The sequence below is a fragment of the Orbicella franksi genome, chromosome 4 (assembly GCF_964199315.1).
Source record: "Orbicella franksi chromosome 4, jaOrbFran1.1, whole genome shotgun sequence".
NCBI classification, from domain to species: domain Eukaryota; kingdom Metazoa; phylum Cnidaria; class Anthozoa; order Scleractinia; family Merulinidae; genus Orbicella; species Orbicella franksi.
The window spans coordinates 21,137,327-21,153,670 of NC_138148.1; the positions used below are offsets into that span (position 1 = coordinate 21,137,327).

At 35.4% G+C, this 16,344-nt stretch overlaps 1 protein-coding gene and 1 pseudogene across 2 annotated transcripts in view; one reads left to right on the forward strand and one right to left on the reverse strand.

Annotated features, from left to right (window-relative positions):
- LOC145483694 (tRNA (32-2'-O)-methyltransferase regulator THADA-like) overlaps positions 1–16,344 on the reverse strand; it is a 36,251-nt gene that overhangs the window by 19,226 nt on the left and 681 nt on the right. The window contains exons 2-17 of one of the 2 annotated variants that reach the window (XM_081462237.1): positions 14,085–14,271; positions 13,020–13,076; positions 12,573–12,687; positions 11,904–12,010; positions 11,383–11,451; positions 11,194–11,266; positions 10,925–10,980; positions 9,261–9,384; positions 8,343–8,503; positions 5,567–5,675; positions 5,093–5,232; positions 4,259–4,354; positions 3,986–4,087; positions 3,337–3,446; positions 2,686–2,772; positions 1,577–1,787 (exon numbers count right to left, since the gene is read on the reverse strand). In XM_081462237.1, the coding sequence (XP_081318363.1) occupies positions 1,577–1,787; positions 2,686–2,772; positions 3,337–3,446; positions 3,986–4,087; positions 4,259–4,354; positions 5,093–5,232; positions 5,567–5,675; positions 8,343–8,503; positions 9,261–9,384; positions 10,925–10,980; positions 11,194–11,266; positions 11,383–11,451; positions 11,904–12,010; positions 12,573–12,687; positions 13,020–13,076; positions 14,085–14,271 (1,804 nt within the window). The remainder of the gene's footprint in view (positions 1–1,576; positions 1,788–2,685; positions 2,773–3,336; positions 3,447–3,985; positions 4,088–4,258; positions 4,355–5,092; positions 5,233–5,566; positions 5,676–8,342; positions 8,504–9,260; positions 9,385–10,924; positions 10,981–11,193; positions 11,267–11,382; positions 11,452–11,903; positions 12,011–12,572; positions 12,688–13,019; positions 13,077–14,084; positions 14,272–16,344) is intronic. The other variant, XM_081462238.1, reaches the window with a different exon arrangement.
- LOC145483696 (uncharacterized) lies at positions 5,672–8,327 on the forward strand (annotated as a pseudogene).

Sequence of the window (16,344 nt, forward strand, 5' to 3'; positions counted from 1 at the left end):
TTTTCGTTGCCCACCTTGTTTGACCATCTAGAGGAAAGTTTTTCTTATAAAGATTTTCAGTTCAAAACGTTTTGCCGACCCGTGAAAACCAGTTGCCCTCTTGGTGAAAACTTTACTGAAACCCCTTTCAGTAGCTTGCTTACTGTGTTAAAGGAAGTGACATGTATCCCAGTGAAAGGATTGAGCACAACATAAAGAGGGCAAAATATTAGACAAACTGCCAAAGAATACAGCTAATGAGTTGTTAGCAGATACCTTACACAGTGACAATATGATTGGTGTGCAGTGGCTAACAAACTCACCTGGTAAACAGTGTCCTGTGCAGCCCCCACCCCACCCCAACTCCCCAACCCAGCCAGCTATTTGATTTCTGATGAATGAAGCATTTTCAATATTAAATTTCTTGAGAAATTTAATATTGCAACCAATGACCATTGCAATTCTCTTCTATATGTAGGAGAGATTCTATAATGCATACATTTCTAGAGTGTGATGTCTCTATTTCAGTATTTTCAAGTACCATAAAGTGGTTTAACAATATACACAAATTAAATGTGAGTCCTTCTGCTGAACAGATTTTATTCAACTTGACTGATGAAATAGCTTTGTTGACCTCCATCCAAAAGCACAGACTGGATCTTCTCTTGCTTCTCATGACACACTATGTCTATTCCTGTAAGATTTTTTCTGAGAACCCCAATATTTCTGAACTTCAAACCAAACTCCAAATGCAATGGAAAATCGAGTATTGCTCACTGACTTGATTTTGCAATTTTCCCCCTCAATATAGCTTGGCCTGTATAATGGAATAATGGAAATATGCTTTTTGTCAAGGTGTAAAAGTTTCAAGTAGCATTAGTAATTGAATTTTATTCCAAGTGACCTTAGTAATCGTAGCGTAAGTAATGCTAATTAGCATTGTTAAGCAACTTGAGATATCGTATTGTATTGTAAGTAGTGTAAGCATTTGTATTTTTTGTAGCGTAAGTGGTTGTATTGTATTGTAAGTAATGTATGTACAGCATTGTAAATTACATTGAATACGAAGTATTATAAATAATGTAAGTATATCTATTACTCTTGTAAGTAGCATAGCTGTATAAGTATTGTAACCATGTGTGTAACAATGCATAATAAAAAAAATAAAATAAAAAAAATTAAGCATTTTGTTTGCCCATCTATTCTTATAACCTGACCTTGCAAAATAAAAACCTAAATATAATGTTACCAATAAATTACAAAATGCTTTACTTGTAATAAGATTAACTATTAATATTCCATTTTATTTCACTATTTAGAGCTATAATCTTTAAAAGTGTAGCCCTGGGCAGTCTACAGAATTAATTAATAAATTATTAATTAAATTAATCCCTCTAATTTAAGTTAGACTGAGGTAGAACATTAAATAACCATTATTTCAAACTAGAAAAGAACTGAAAACAAGGATGGAGTTAATGTGCTTCCATTTTAAATATTTTATTTTTATGCAACATGTCACCAAAAGATTCAAACATGTCTTAAGCACATGCTGCATTATATAACTGCATCACTCACTCAGTGTCAATTGATTGCTTACCAGGTCATGAGTTTGCAAAATGGCCAAGGAACGACTGACTTTTAAGACTGAAAGATAAGCTGACAAAAATCTTGTCCCTTCTGAAGTCTTGTTTGCTGTTTTCTCTTTATCATGAGCATGTCTCAATTTTTCAAGTAAATAGCTGAGAGATTCAGGAATGCACTTGAGTACACATGGAAGCCAATAAAGGGAAGCATTCTGCTGCAGTAACCTGTTTACAAACAAAGTACAAACAAATTCACAATCTTAGCATGTTTAAGAGCATTTTTCAGGATACAGAAGATGCTAAATCAGTGTTCAGAGTTCTCTTATATCCAGAATACAGTAAAGTATGGATTATTTCATCCCATTTTTTAAGTAAGCATAAGTAAGCAGTGTATTTGCTCTCTTGTAGTGTCATTTGTAGCCACTTTTAATTAAAAAGGTGAGTTGAACACTGGTCGATGCAAGCTCACTCACCACTTCACCAGCATACTAGTGAACATACAAAAGATCATTATTTTTTAACTGCAAGATAAAGATTTCAAGAAAGAGATTATCCTAGTTAAGCACCAGTTAAAGCAGTTGAAAAAGTCTGCAAAAATTCAGGCTTGAAGGGGATTCAAACCCACGAACTCTGCCATTCCAGTATGCTCTGATCTACCAGCTGATCTACCCACCCAACTGATCCCAAATGAATATAATTACCTTCACCATCTACAAGTGTATTACCCACTTACAACATGACTAGGGGACTGTTTCTCAAAGGTCCTGAAATGTTTTCACACCCAAAAAGCCATAGCAAAATCTCAAACCTTATGATTACAGAGCTGTTTTATCCACATATACTAAATGTGAACAGAGGCTCCCTTCTTACAAGCAGTTTCAGGCGTATACACCACTTTGTTTTTAGATACAGATTAAATACAAATGGCTTTGCGGGCCCGAAAAGTTTCCAGGGCTTGCGAGAAACAGGCCCCAGCTCCCAGTTGGTATACAAGGGATAATTTTGGGTTGAGCCACACCACGTGCAGCCTGTAAACATACTCTGGTTCGGCATAAGCTTATTACAAGGTCCAATTACCAAATAATGGATGCACAACTTTAACAAAAAGGCCAAAAATACTTACCTATCTTCATTTGTAAGTGCCCTGAATAATCCATCTTGCCAACTCTTCTCCCACTGCTTCACAAACTCAGTTTGTTCCTTTTCCTTCCTGATTGTTAAATAAAACAACTGTTTCCATTTATTACATTTGAAAATTAATTAGAAAACACCTTGAAAGGAAGCACCACCTTGTTCACCCAAACATCCACTTGTGTTTCTATGACTCAGTAGAAACACGGAAATTGTTTTCTATTTCTTAAATAAAATTTAGTTTTCATTGCTCAAGAGGATAAGGATCCTAAATTCCTAACATATTGATTGCTTGCTTTCATTTGTTGTTCAATATAGCAAACATAAGCTCATAGTCCAGGGTTGTCAAAACATTTTGAGAGAGATGGCTTTACTACTGGGGAGTGGCTGATTTTGCCATGTCTTCACTGAGCTGATAATGAATCAGACAAACAGCAAAGCATAGTAATCAGCCACAATCATTAAGTAGGTGGTGATTTTTTTCCAGAGCTATTTTGACAACCTTAATAGTCCAACACCATATGTAAATGTAATGGACAAGATAGAAGTGTTTATTTACAATACAAGATCAGATGAACCAAAGAAAGGTGACAGTAAATTTACAGAACACAAGTGACTATCACAATCCTCTCATGCAATGTACCTGCCACATTCAAGAAATGCCTTGAAAGCATTTGTTGAAGGAGATGTCAGTTGATTGACTCCAAGGCAACGAATCAAATCATCCAAAAGAGAAGGCTGTTTTTCTAGGATCTAATGACAAAAACAAACAAGAAACAGAGAAAGCTACAAAATCAGAAACAATAATTCTGCCCTAAATGAGAATCTTGGCACTGCGTCAGACAGCAAGATGGTCACCTACTGACAGTTTAGGGTCCTTAAAGTAGATTTTTATAGTTGCCATCTTATTTTTATTGTTGTACGTATTTAAATTTAAGTTATTGCCTTTGAAAAGCCTCTTAGGGGAAAGTCAGTAGAGCATGTATGTATGTAACTACTTGCGGCACATACTTCACACTGGACAAGCTACAGAACTCATCCCTTGTTAGCTAATGAATACTGTAGGCATTCTACAATAAAACAATTTTCAGACAAGGTTGAAAACTATGCATGAAAAACAAAAAAACTTTTCTTGAAATTGTCTTTTCAATCTCTGCTAAACTGGAACAATCTACTCTGTCAAAAAAGTTTTCCTTCCACATATTGAAATTTCTTTTCAGCTACTACATGGTTTTAAATTGCAGACTATTTAGGCAGACATTCCTTCTATAACAGCTATTTTGAATAGTCACCTGTTGAAGGCCAATACAAGACAGAAGTGAACAAATCAAGCCATATCTTCCTTTCACATGCCAAGGAAGTCCTATGACTTTATCCCTAAGTGATGCGTAAAACTGAAGAAAACAAAAACAACAATTATTATTATAAATTTTGTTTGAAATTGTATAGTTTACACTTGATTATTCACATGACAAAATTGATGCATGGAAGTCCCATATTGTTCATGGAAGTCCCATATTGTTTCCACTTGAATCATGCATGTGTTGTCTTATTGCTAAACGTACTGCTTCATCCACTGAATTTCTTGCCATCTCTTCATCTTTGTGTAACTCAAGCAACAAGCTAAACAGAGTAACTGCCAAGCCTGGTACACCATCTATCTGGAGAAAATATTGAATGCAAATTGGCAACAGTTTTATGTTACTAATATGCAAAGGTCAGAGGGGGAAGTACTGCTCAGTGATAAATAATGGGGGCAGTCACATTTGAGAAACAAGCTCACAATTCTCAACTTGAGCATGATAAATACAGCTTTCATCATTTTTACGGTACCTACATTATTTCTGTGTGAACCATGCTAAATACTTCACAGGGAATACTTAAATCAACATCAAATTCTCTTAGTGTTTGATACTCATACAACAGAGAAAATTGATAGAAATTTAACTTCAGTAGCAAGTGTTTATTGCACATCAAATATTATGATTAATACCATGTCATGGAAAATACAGCCAATCAGAATACAGGAAAGCCACTTGTCACTTATATTTTCCCAGCATACACATCAGCCTAAAGGTATACCAAGAAAATACAAGTGACTTGTGGCATATTCCATTGTAACACTCAAAAACTTTGCATAACTAGTACGTATTTATGTGAGATACAGGACAAAGGTTTGTTAAATCAACACGTTTTAGGCTGTACAACATAATTTAAACAATTAATAGTATAATTGATCATCACTAGTATACAGAGAGAGCTGTCAGCAGAACTGAAAATCTATAATACTGACCAAACCCCAACCCCATCCACAAAACGTACCCCTTACATTTGAGAAATCCAACAACCAGAAATGTTAATATTAAACATAAATGACTATTATTAACTTGTTAACTTACAGGGTCTTCTAGATTCTCCCAAATAATTTCAATTAGATGAGTGACATGATATGACTCCACACTTGTCATCCACTTGGAACCTTCATGGAATGCTTTCTTCTTGAGAAGACTCTTCATGCACAGAAGCCACTGCCTCATGGCTGGAAGAACAAACGAAAAAACAATGAGCAGACATGTCACTATAGACAAGGAACAACAATATTAACTGTTGTGGCCTGAATATTTATAGCATTGTTGAGTAAGCATTTACAGTTACCATGGGAACCATAATTATACACACTTCAAATAGAGAGATAACATTTTTTTGATTTGACAGTTTAGACTAAATGTTAACTAAGTCACTGTGGTGTTTGAATGTATTTTTGACCTACCCTGGAATCTTCTAAAATATTGTACCAGTCCAGTCAAATACACAAACTGTCTGATAAGATCTACTATTCAAAGATGTTGTTTATTTAATCTGATATAAATTACCTTCAAAAGCTACATAATGAACTGGTGAATTTTTGCTCTCTTTACAGAGAGTGTATATGGTCTGAAACAGCAGTCCTTCCATCAGAGTAGTTTGCTCCTCATTACCCATCTGAGGACAAACAAATTATACCACAACAAGAATTTTCAAACAAATTGGACAAAGCATTGCAGAAATATTGGAACATTAATATCACTGTTTTTTATCCTTTATAATCATAGAGCAGTCAGGAAAATTGTTGGATAATTGTTGGAAATAAAGCTTGTGACGTCACTGTTGGTGAACTCAAGAAATGCAGGAAATTTGAAACTGTTTTGGTTTCACATTCACAGTGAACTTCAGAGGAAAACTATTCAAAATCAAAAGAAAGTTTTGGAAAGAACTGGCCGATGCAATTTAACCCAAGTAAATGCTTTGTCATGAGGATAACCAGAAAACGTGATCCTGTTATTTATGATTATAAATTAATGGGACACTCCCTTGAATCAGTGTCACAGCATCCATATCTTGACATTGAGCTATCCTCTAAACTAGACTGGGGCCATCATATTGACAGTAAGGTTACCAAAGCAAACCAAACTCTTGGCTCCCTGCAAAGAAATCTTGGCAACTGCCCTGAATCAATTAAAGAATTAGCTTATAAAGCACTAGTGAGACCTCATCTGGAATATGCAAGCCGGTGTGGGATCCCTGGATTGACAAGCATATAAAGCAAATAGAAGATGTCCAACGGTGAGCTGCTCGATTTGTGAAGAACTGTTGGCAGCGAACACCTGGAACTGTTTTCAGTTTACTTGACGATTTGGAATGGCCCTCCCTTCAAAACAGAAGGAAATCTGCTCGCCTCACATTACTTCATAAAGCTATTCATGGTGAATCAGCACTGGAAATCCCATGCTATATCAAAAGGCGTAATTGTCAACTTCGATCTTTTCGTGAACAGAGACAAGTTCATCAAACTAACTCTGAACACAGAAAGCTATAGGAACTCATTCTATTGTAGGACTATTAGAAAATGGAACGCCTTACCTAACAATGTTTTAGATGTTAAAAAAAGTCAATTATTCAAGAACGCTCTTAGATTAGAATGATGACATTTTAATTGGGTTCTAATTTTTTAATCTTAATTAACTTTTCTTAGTAATCTTTTTAAATTATGTACATATTTTATTATATATTTTTAAGGTTTTTTACCCCCCAACCCCCCACCTTGCTTTTTATTTTTTTTATTTAATGTCTTGCAGTGATGGGAGCATGCCTCCCTTTGCAAGACCCCATAATGTAGATGTAGATGAAAGTTCGCACTTTCAAGTTCCCCCAGGACCCAAAACTTAAAAGAGAATGGCTTATAAAAATGAAAAGAGAATGTTTCATGCCCTCAAAGCATTCGCACATTTGTGTAAAACACTTAACCAAAGACAGCTTTGAACAGAATTTTGTCATAAGGAGTTTGTCGGGACCCTTTTTCAAGCTTCGTCAACTTGTAGTCAAGAAAGACGCAGTACAGACAACTTTTAACTTCACTATGGAATGTTGCAAGCCGGCAATTGGACAAAAACAACCAAAAACAAGCAAATACTACCCGCCGAACAGCAGGCCAACTCCTTGGCCATTTCCCAAGAAAGACTCACTGACACAGAAGCATAGCAATGTTCAAGACAACAATGACATCACAAAGCAGAGTCTCAGTTCCATTCCTTCCATTAAAGTACACAGTCATTTTGGAAATGTTTTCGTGAAGCCATCCGCTGTCTTCGTACTTTTAACTTTATTACTCCTTTTCGTGGCTCAGAAAGAAAAATTTTCACATAAATTTCCTTTTACGTGTGTTTTTGTAACATTTTGTCGCTATAAAATCACCGAAGTAAAGATGTCTAAATTTTCGTTCATTTGACCTTAAATGAAATTTTTAAAATAACTGCAGAAATTGTCCTGCATTCATTGGCTAATCTTCATTGTCAATATGCGGACAGACACATGATTTTATAATTTATGCAACGCATCAACGAGCGAGCGCACACGATTTGACAATCCGCTATCGTAAAAAACAAATTGACATCAGTTTTTCATATGTCTGTCCTGTTATTGACAATGAATTGGAATGGCCCTGTCAAAGTAGTCTGCAGCTCCACTCGGCTATCGCCTCATGGATCCACAGCTACTTTGACAATGTTATGATGAGATTCATCGTCAATAACAGGACAGACGCAAGAAAAACTGACGTCAATTTGTTAAATGGAAATTTTCATTCCAGACAAAACAACATTAGGTAAATTATTTTAAAACACAGGATAAAAATCATGGAAAAAACTGTTTGATTAATAATAGTAATTGGACTGGGTGGAGTACAATTCAGGGACTAATCATGTGAGTAATTTCAAAATCGGACGAGTATGAAGCACGAGGCCGATTTGAAAATACGAGCACAATTACTCCCTAAATTGTACCACACGAGGTCCAATTACTAATTAATCGTATCTATAACAAATTTCGGAATTAAAAATGTCTTTTGGCAAGTTCTTTTCAGCAAAAACGTTTGTAGTGCTTTTCATAAGTTGTGAAAATTGCAAAGGAAGCCATTAAAGCGTTCGGTAAAATTACGTGGGTATCCAATTATAGGTATCCAATTACGAAAAGTTCAAATTGGATACCTGCAATTGGACACTCACATGATCACGCACAGATTACATCACAAATAGGCACGCAGAGAACCAATCACGATCGAGAATTTTGTTATAGATACGATTAACCAAGACATCACACTCAGGAACTGCAAACCTCCAGTAGAATTTCCTTTTTCTGTGATTTAATGATGCCCATTACAATGGCTAACTGGGTGATAGGTCTGCACTGAACTAATGGCAACTCAAATTTAAAACATCCAATCATCACAGAGTGGTAGTGCTGTGGTACAGCTTGGTTCTTCATGAATGATGCTCCTGTGTAAAATAAAACATGTATCCCAAAATAACTCTGCAATGAATTGAATTAGATTAAACTCAACCACTGGCATGCAGTATCAATAAATGAATTAAAATTTTACACTTCAATTGAACTTTAATACATAATTTGAAGTTTCCCCATCCAGTTCAACTAATTTGTAAATTATATAAAATAGAAAATAGCAGTTGCACAGCATAGGGCATATAGTGCATTTGGCTGTATAATTATGTAGTAAAAACTGGTCACTAGTTATCTTTTAGTGATATAGCTAATGAAACTAAAGAATAATAGAAGCCACAGCTTTTTTCCTACTTTTATGTTATAAATAAGCTGTTACTTCTATTCTCATCTGTGTTTCAAAGAGTCAATTGGTTCCATTTGATAAACACTTTTTGTATTTTTTTCTCTTTAATTTTGCATGATCTCACTAATAAAAAAGTGAAGTTGGCCTACACAACCAACTGTGCTGCTTAGAAGGCACTGAAAGCTGAACACCTTTTATCTTTTCCCCAAATTCAGAGCAAAAAGGGAGAGCTATTCAACCACAAAAACACATCACATATTGTCCAAAAGTGGCCAAGATGAGTATGAAAATGTATACTTTGAACATTTTTCCTCCATATAATCCACCAGATTAGGTGACCCATACAAGAGACTGGTGGATTCAGTCTGGTGAAGTTGACACAGATGATACAGACTGAAGCAAAATACAGTTGAAACATGAGACACACTTGCTAATACATGTGTACTAACCTGATGCAATTAATAACTGTGTAACAATTTCTTTGGCACACAAGCAAGGCTCCAGATCTGCAGCAATGCCTAGCAACAAGCCTATGGCTGTTCCACACAGAAATGTACATTCCTTATGAAGGATCTGTTACCGGTATTTAAGAATTTGCACATAAGCTATTACAGTGGAAAGCTGCCTTACAGTCACCTCATTAATACAGTCACCTCATGACTACGGCCACTTTTCATTTGTCCCAGCAAAACAGGCATAGATTTATTTTATAAGGAAACCCAGTTAATGTGACCACCCCATAATATGGCCAATGGCCACATTCTAAAATCCCAACCCAGGGGTTTCATTAATGTTTTCAGCAAAAGGGCAATTGGTTTTCACAGGTGGGCAAAACTTTATTAAAATCACGGCCTGAACTTCTTTTTAAGAAAAACTTTCCTTAGATGGCCAAACCAGGTGGGCAAAATCATCCTCACAGCCGGTCAATTTGTTAACAAAACCCCTGCCAGCCTTTGCAATCCTTTATTATTTTATCCCGTTTGTACAGCCCCTCAAACCAGTTATGTTCATCTTTCCACTGATAATACGGCAGGTATATTTTGCAGGTTGCAGATTGTGGGTTGAAATTTAATTATAACTGGAAAACTGCTGGGACTAAAAGTAATTAATAACCTATATACTCATCAGGGGTTCTTACATAAAGTAGTTCGCCTCTTTCACGTAGTGAAAACACGATTGATCCGCTATAAGTACTTATCAATTGACACGCTGAGACCAGTGAAATCTCTTCAAAGCCATCTGGATGGCCGCTCCACAGATGTTTCCATCGATTCCAGATTTGGCTCAAGTCTTCCCTTAACAACAGAAGATTGCCATCACAAATGAAGCAAATAAATAAAGGAATGAAATAATATAAGATTTTAACCAACGGAATGTACTAGCACAAGCTCAGTGTGCTTTCATTTTGGTACTCACAGGGAAGAAACCAAATTCAGCAGATATTTCAGATGATATTTCAGATGTTTCTTCAAAAACAATAATTCATTGCAGGCTTAAAATCATAGGAATATACTCTCCTCCCATCGCTTCAGCTGGTTTGGCTCTTTGATGGAAGCCACCTTTCTGAGCGATTGTAAACAGACTCATGTAACAGTCACGGTAAGTCTACCACCTGTACGTTTCTTTTAAGTGCCAGCAGTTTTCCAGTTATAATTAAATTTCAACCTGCAACCTGTAACCTGCAAAATATACCTGCTGCTGATAATATTTCATACACTGATTCAAGTTTCAATTTTTTAAAATTTATATCTGCAGTCCAGACGCTCATTAAAGAACAGTTGTTTAGAAGTGCAATTGTGATATATCTGTTAAGACGTCACTCAATTTACAGACCAGTTTGTGGACCAGTTGTGAGATTTGACCCCACCCCATTAATATGGCCACCCCATTAGTACCACCAAATTTTCATGGCCCATGGAGACCATATTAACGGGGTTCTACTACATTTCAAACTAGGTAAATTTTAAGAAAAGAACATTAACATTACGGTATTGATTCAATTATTGCCCTCATCCCAATAAGTGGCCCCTAGCTCCATGTATGAAGTGGATAGTTTTGTCTGACAAAGTCATAGCATGTAACTTAGCCATTACTGGTTAGTACAATAACTAGCCTTGCAAAATAATATCCTCCACAGGTTATTTATGATCGTCTCCAGGACTGTGTTTCCTATGAAAATGCAGACAAAGTTTATTAATAACCACTTTGACTAAAATTAACGTTTACAAACCTAATCAAACTTCATCAAAGTTGACTCTTTCCCTTGAATTTATGCAAATTGTTTCTGATAATTTAGCCAGTAAATTACAGTCACTTGATGTTTGAATCTTAAGAAACATACCTAGCATACCTATGAGTATATAAAAGACCATTTTTTGTTACCTTCAGTTGCAGTGCTGTCGCAAATGAGCAAACCAACTTTCTTTGGGAAGTACTGGAAGGTCTTCAGAACTGCCTGTAATCAGATAATTTGAAGACAAAACCAAGTTTCTTTGGGTTCTAGTTAATCCATCAACTTGCCTTTAAACCTGACCATAAGTGAACACAACAACGTGCTTGTTACTGACTTACCTTTACAATAGTCTGAAAAACATCTGAGTTAAATGGCAATCCAGCTTCCTCAGAGTTGTGCTGAATATACTGTGGAAATTAAAATACTCAGTTAATTTAAATTGAAATCGCACTACATTAACAGCTGAAATTATGCATCCTGAAAGGAAAGAAACAGATTTGCAACAACTACTATCAAAATTTTCATTTATAGCTGGGTGTTACTCTCATTATCAACTCTTGGAAATTTTTTCCTTAAAAGGCAATTTCACACCACATTAACATACATACTGCTGTGGGATCTGTTCTCAAGTAATTGCAGCCGATGCCGACCCCAAAATCCTTATAACAATGGAAACAGCATATCAAATTTTCCCTTTCAATTTCAGAAGAAAAATTTCTAAGGTTGTTGTGTGTATGTCTAGCTCAAATCATCCCGTGATGCTCATTTCTAAAGGCATGCATGCTTTGTACAACCATTTCCCTCTTTATCAGCTGATTGTCAAATTCAAATGCCTTTTTTAAAATTGCATCCTTCATACCTGCTGACAGTAAGAGTCCAAACAATGAGAAATGGACGTAACAAAGTCATCAAACAGCTCATCCACACACTCCTTTCCAAGTTCAGAAACATCAATTAGCTGACAAACTATATCAATCACAGAAAAAAAACATACATAGTTTATAGTTACATGAGTCTGTATCCAATGCTGTCACATTGTCACTGATTTGAATATTGTTACCAGTCATTTCCTGAACATTTTCCAGAGACTTAATACATATAATTGAACTATATTCAACTATATGACAAGCATCAATAACCAGGTGGTTTTAATAAACCTAGCTGTAGATCAGCATATCATGATCAATAACAGAAAACTACTGAGACTGTACAAATATACAACCAACAGTTTCCTAGCCTTCAGAAAATTCAGTGCACCACAACAGGAACTGGAAATGTGCAAAAGCTTTATTTATCATCTTTCCTGATATTCCATGTACACCACTGATTTATAATAAACATGGGTAGGAGCATAGTGGATTGCTGGTAACAGCACTTAACTTCAGTTACTTACTGCCATGTAACCAAACCACTTTCAGGGAAGAGGGCTGCTTGATTATAGTAAGCAAAACAGAGTCCGAAATTTTACTATGATAATCATGATTATGAATATTTGAATTTTATGGATATGGCCATTGACATTTGGTACCTATTTCAACAGCATTCACAATTTGGTTTGTGGGAGAGGACAGAAGCTCACTGATATTTCTTTTGATTTCACATTTGGCATGATAGGGTCTGATTACACAAAGAGAGCTGAAAACCTGCAAAGAGAAAAGTGATTTTTCATCACTAACAGCTACCTGTTAAATATATTTATGCATGATTTTTCTTGGAGTGTAACTGTGTTGATAAATATTACTTAGAAAATAGCCCTATGTAAATACATGCCCTGATTGGTTCAAAATTGTGTTTCTATAAATGCAGGGGCAAAGAGAATTTATATTTTGATGATCAAAGTAAACAAGTTGTTTTCTTTGCTTTGGTCACAGACTTTTCTAAAAGAAATAGAAAACATGTTCTCTGTGTTTCTATCCAGTTATAGAAATACCCATGAAAGTTTGGGAGAACTCGAAAAAGCTGTGGAAACACTCACCTGTCCACTTGTGTTCATACAGCATTCCTCGTCCTTCGAAAGCTTCCGCTCATGTTTCTGTTAAACAATTAGATTATGAGCTCAAGATTTCTATCACATGATAGTTGACGAGGGTGCAGCCCGAGTCAACCATCACACATAGAAATCAAAAGTGAATAATCTAATTGTTTTGGTATAAATCTACTAGTCGTTCAAAACTTTATCTAAATCCTCTTCATGATCACAGACACTTCAAAAATGCCAAGAAGTGGCCTTCATTTTGTTAACAAGGGCACACTGCTATGCTACTCACTATCTATCACAGAATAGATAGCGAGTAGCATAGCCAATCAGAGAATGGCATTTGTGATAGAACGACCAGTAGATCTATACTAAAACTCAATGGAAACACAGTACAGTACATGTTTTCTATTTCTCAAATTCAACACAAGAAGAGAAATTTCATATCTCCAAGCAGACATGTAATGTTCTACATGTACATGTATTTATTATATGAAATACCACACCATAATGTAACCATGGCAATGGTGATCTTTTCACATGTGAAGATAACATGTTATTTTCACATGTGAAGATATCATGTTTTCACACAAAAGATCACGTGGTATTTCATGGCTGTTTATATATTTTAAAAAATACAGTATTATTCAAGACTGAATGGTAAGGTAAGGTATAAAATTATTTTATACTGCACCTTGCATGTATCTTCATGTTGTGGTTTTCACTTTTGTGGTTTGCTGATTTGAAATTTTATAAAACAAATGAATTCCAAACATTTCAAAGTTCAAAGAAAACATGAGCATTTTTGTTGCAAAATATCAGTAATTTTAAAAAGTGATAATATTGCAATTAAGTGTTGACATAGTTTAGAGCTGACCTACAGCAAGTTGAAAAAAAATAATTTCACACCAAAATAAGGTGAACAATTTTAAACCGTCATTTGAACTTACAAGAAACATCTTGCAGCAAAATGATATCATAATTCAGGGGATCAATTTAACTGTAAAACTGAATAATATCCAGTCTTCCTGAAGAAAAACGTCAATGTAAATTTATTGAGTTTACCTTTTTAACTTTTTGACAAAGTTTGAGGTTTCCCAAGGAGCAGAGATAAATTGTACACCAAACTCTGGTGAGAAGAAGTATGAATTCTTCAGTATTGTTAGACGTAAAGTCATCTTTCTTTACAAGTATTGAAATCCATTTCCAAACTATGTCAAGGATTGACAATCTCTGCTTGACAGAGGCTTCCCTAACAAAAGAACAAAAAACATGTATGTTGGAGAAAGATCAACTAAAAAACATAAGGCAGCTTCTGAATACTGCACTACATTTTCTGAAATTGAAAATAACCTAATAGGCTTACTCCCAAAATTATTTAGCATACATTAAAAGATCAGTAATTATTTTCACTGATAGTTTTATAATTACACCACTATCCAAGCAGTTAGTACAAAATGCAGTCTGCAGACTACTTTGTGCTTTTCTTGTTGCTGTTTTGCAACTAGTTAAGTACACAATCATTAAATGATATGTAACAATCAGTGTGTGTTCACCCTTGAACATTGAAAATATATCAAGATGAAGGAATGCTGTAAAATCCCACGTCAAAGCCCTGGGCTTAAGTAACTTCATAAGGGGTTTTGGGTCAGCTTATAAATGGGGGGCTTACATCCTGTTACACTCTTAGTCTATTCATGACTTTCTATCAAAAATTTTGATCTTTGTAAAGAAACGCAAAAGGAATGCACTTATACATTAGATGGGCTTACATCTGGGGGGCTTATACTCGGAATAATATCTTTGTTGGCAAATAGAAGGGCTTATATTTGGAGGGGAGATGGGGGCTTCAACGTGGGATTTTATGGTAGTTTGACTTTAAGTCTTCTTCCTCTTCTACTTTCCTAATTTCTTGACCCTGTGAAGAGCCTGCTCGTGGGCGATAAGTCTGCATTTGGCTACAACATGAACACTGATTGATCATTGCTTACTAAATATTACATGTTATTTGGGTTTATTACTACCGACCCCGCCTGCGATGTGAGAAGACTAATGACAACGTCACAATCTATTTAAGGAACAACATGACCTTGATGCTTTGTCAAAAACAAAACATATCATAAAACAGGCCCAGGATAATCCCCAATAATACAAATTTTTGTTGAAGATGACCGTAGAAAAGGGTATCCAGTCACCTTGCCACCAGGAAATTTTACCACTAACGAACTCACCACCAAGAGAACTCTCCTTGCCACCAAAAACCAAGAGAAAGATAAACTAGAGTAAAGTAGTCCAGGTGTATTAGCTGTTCGAGCAACTACAATGTCCATTGATTCGTACCTTTGTTAGCTTGTCTGTCTGCAAATTTCGATGTCAACATGTTGTTGGTGACATAATACAATATCTGTTCCATTGTCTAATGAGAAACCATAGCTTTCTAGAATTCAACTACATGTATATTTCTTTGAGAACTGACTGTGTTGTTACTGCTCAGTTGCTTCGCTGTTGCATTTGCATTTAAGCTAAATGATCATACAACTTCAACCTTACAGCCTCTTTTGTAATCTCTTGACAGCTTGACCCTAGTCCCCTGAAAACGAAAATAGAAATGAAAGGAAAAGAAACAAGGCGCATATATACCATGCATACTTTCTGTAATTTGCGATTCGGAATTTACATTAGTGACAGGAGTAAACTGGTATGATCTTGCTGTGCTAGAATTGTAAGTAGTGCAAGTAATCTAATTATGTTGTATTGTAAGCAGTGTAAGTATTAGTATTGTTAGTAGCGTGAGTATGCGTATTATTTAGAGTAAGTGTTAGTATCGTAAGTGGCGTAAGTAATAAGTTTTTTGTAAGTAGTGTAAGTAACTACATTAATATCGTATTGTAAGCAGTGTCAGTAAAAATTAATTAAAATTTAAAAAATGAAAAAAAAAAAAAAAAACTTCAACCTTACACGAGCTGTGGAAGTTATACAACTACACAGAGTAGAATGAATTTCATTTTAATGTTATTAGATCATTAGTAATTTGGTAGCAAGGAGACTTAACTTGGTGGCGAGACTTCCTGGTGGCGAGGTGACCAGTAATCCAGAGAAGCGATTGCATAACACTTAGTTATAAAATGACATGTTGTCACGTATTTGAGGAAAAAACAGTCTATATTTTCAGTCTGCATTTTGCACCTAGTCTGCAGTCTTCAGTCTGCATTTTGTACCTGGTCTGCAGTCTGCACTTTGCTCTTTGACAAATGACTAAATACTTTCCCTTATAAATAATGTCCTCATCCAGACATAAAAATTATTCTATTTATACAGTAATATA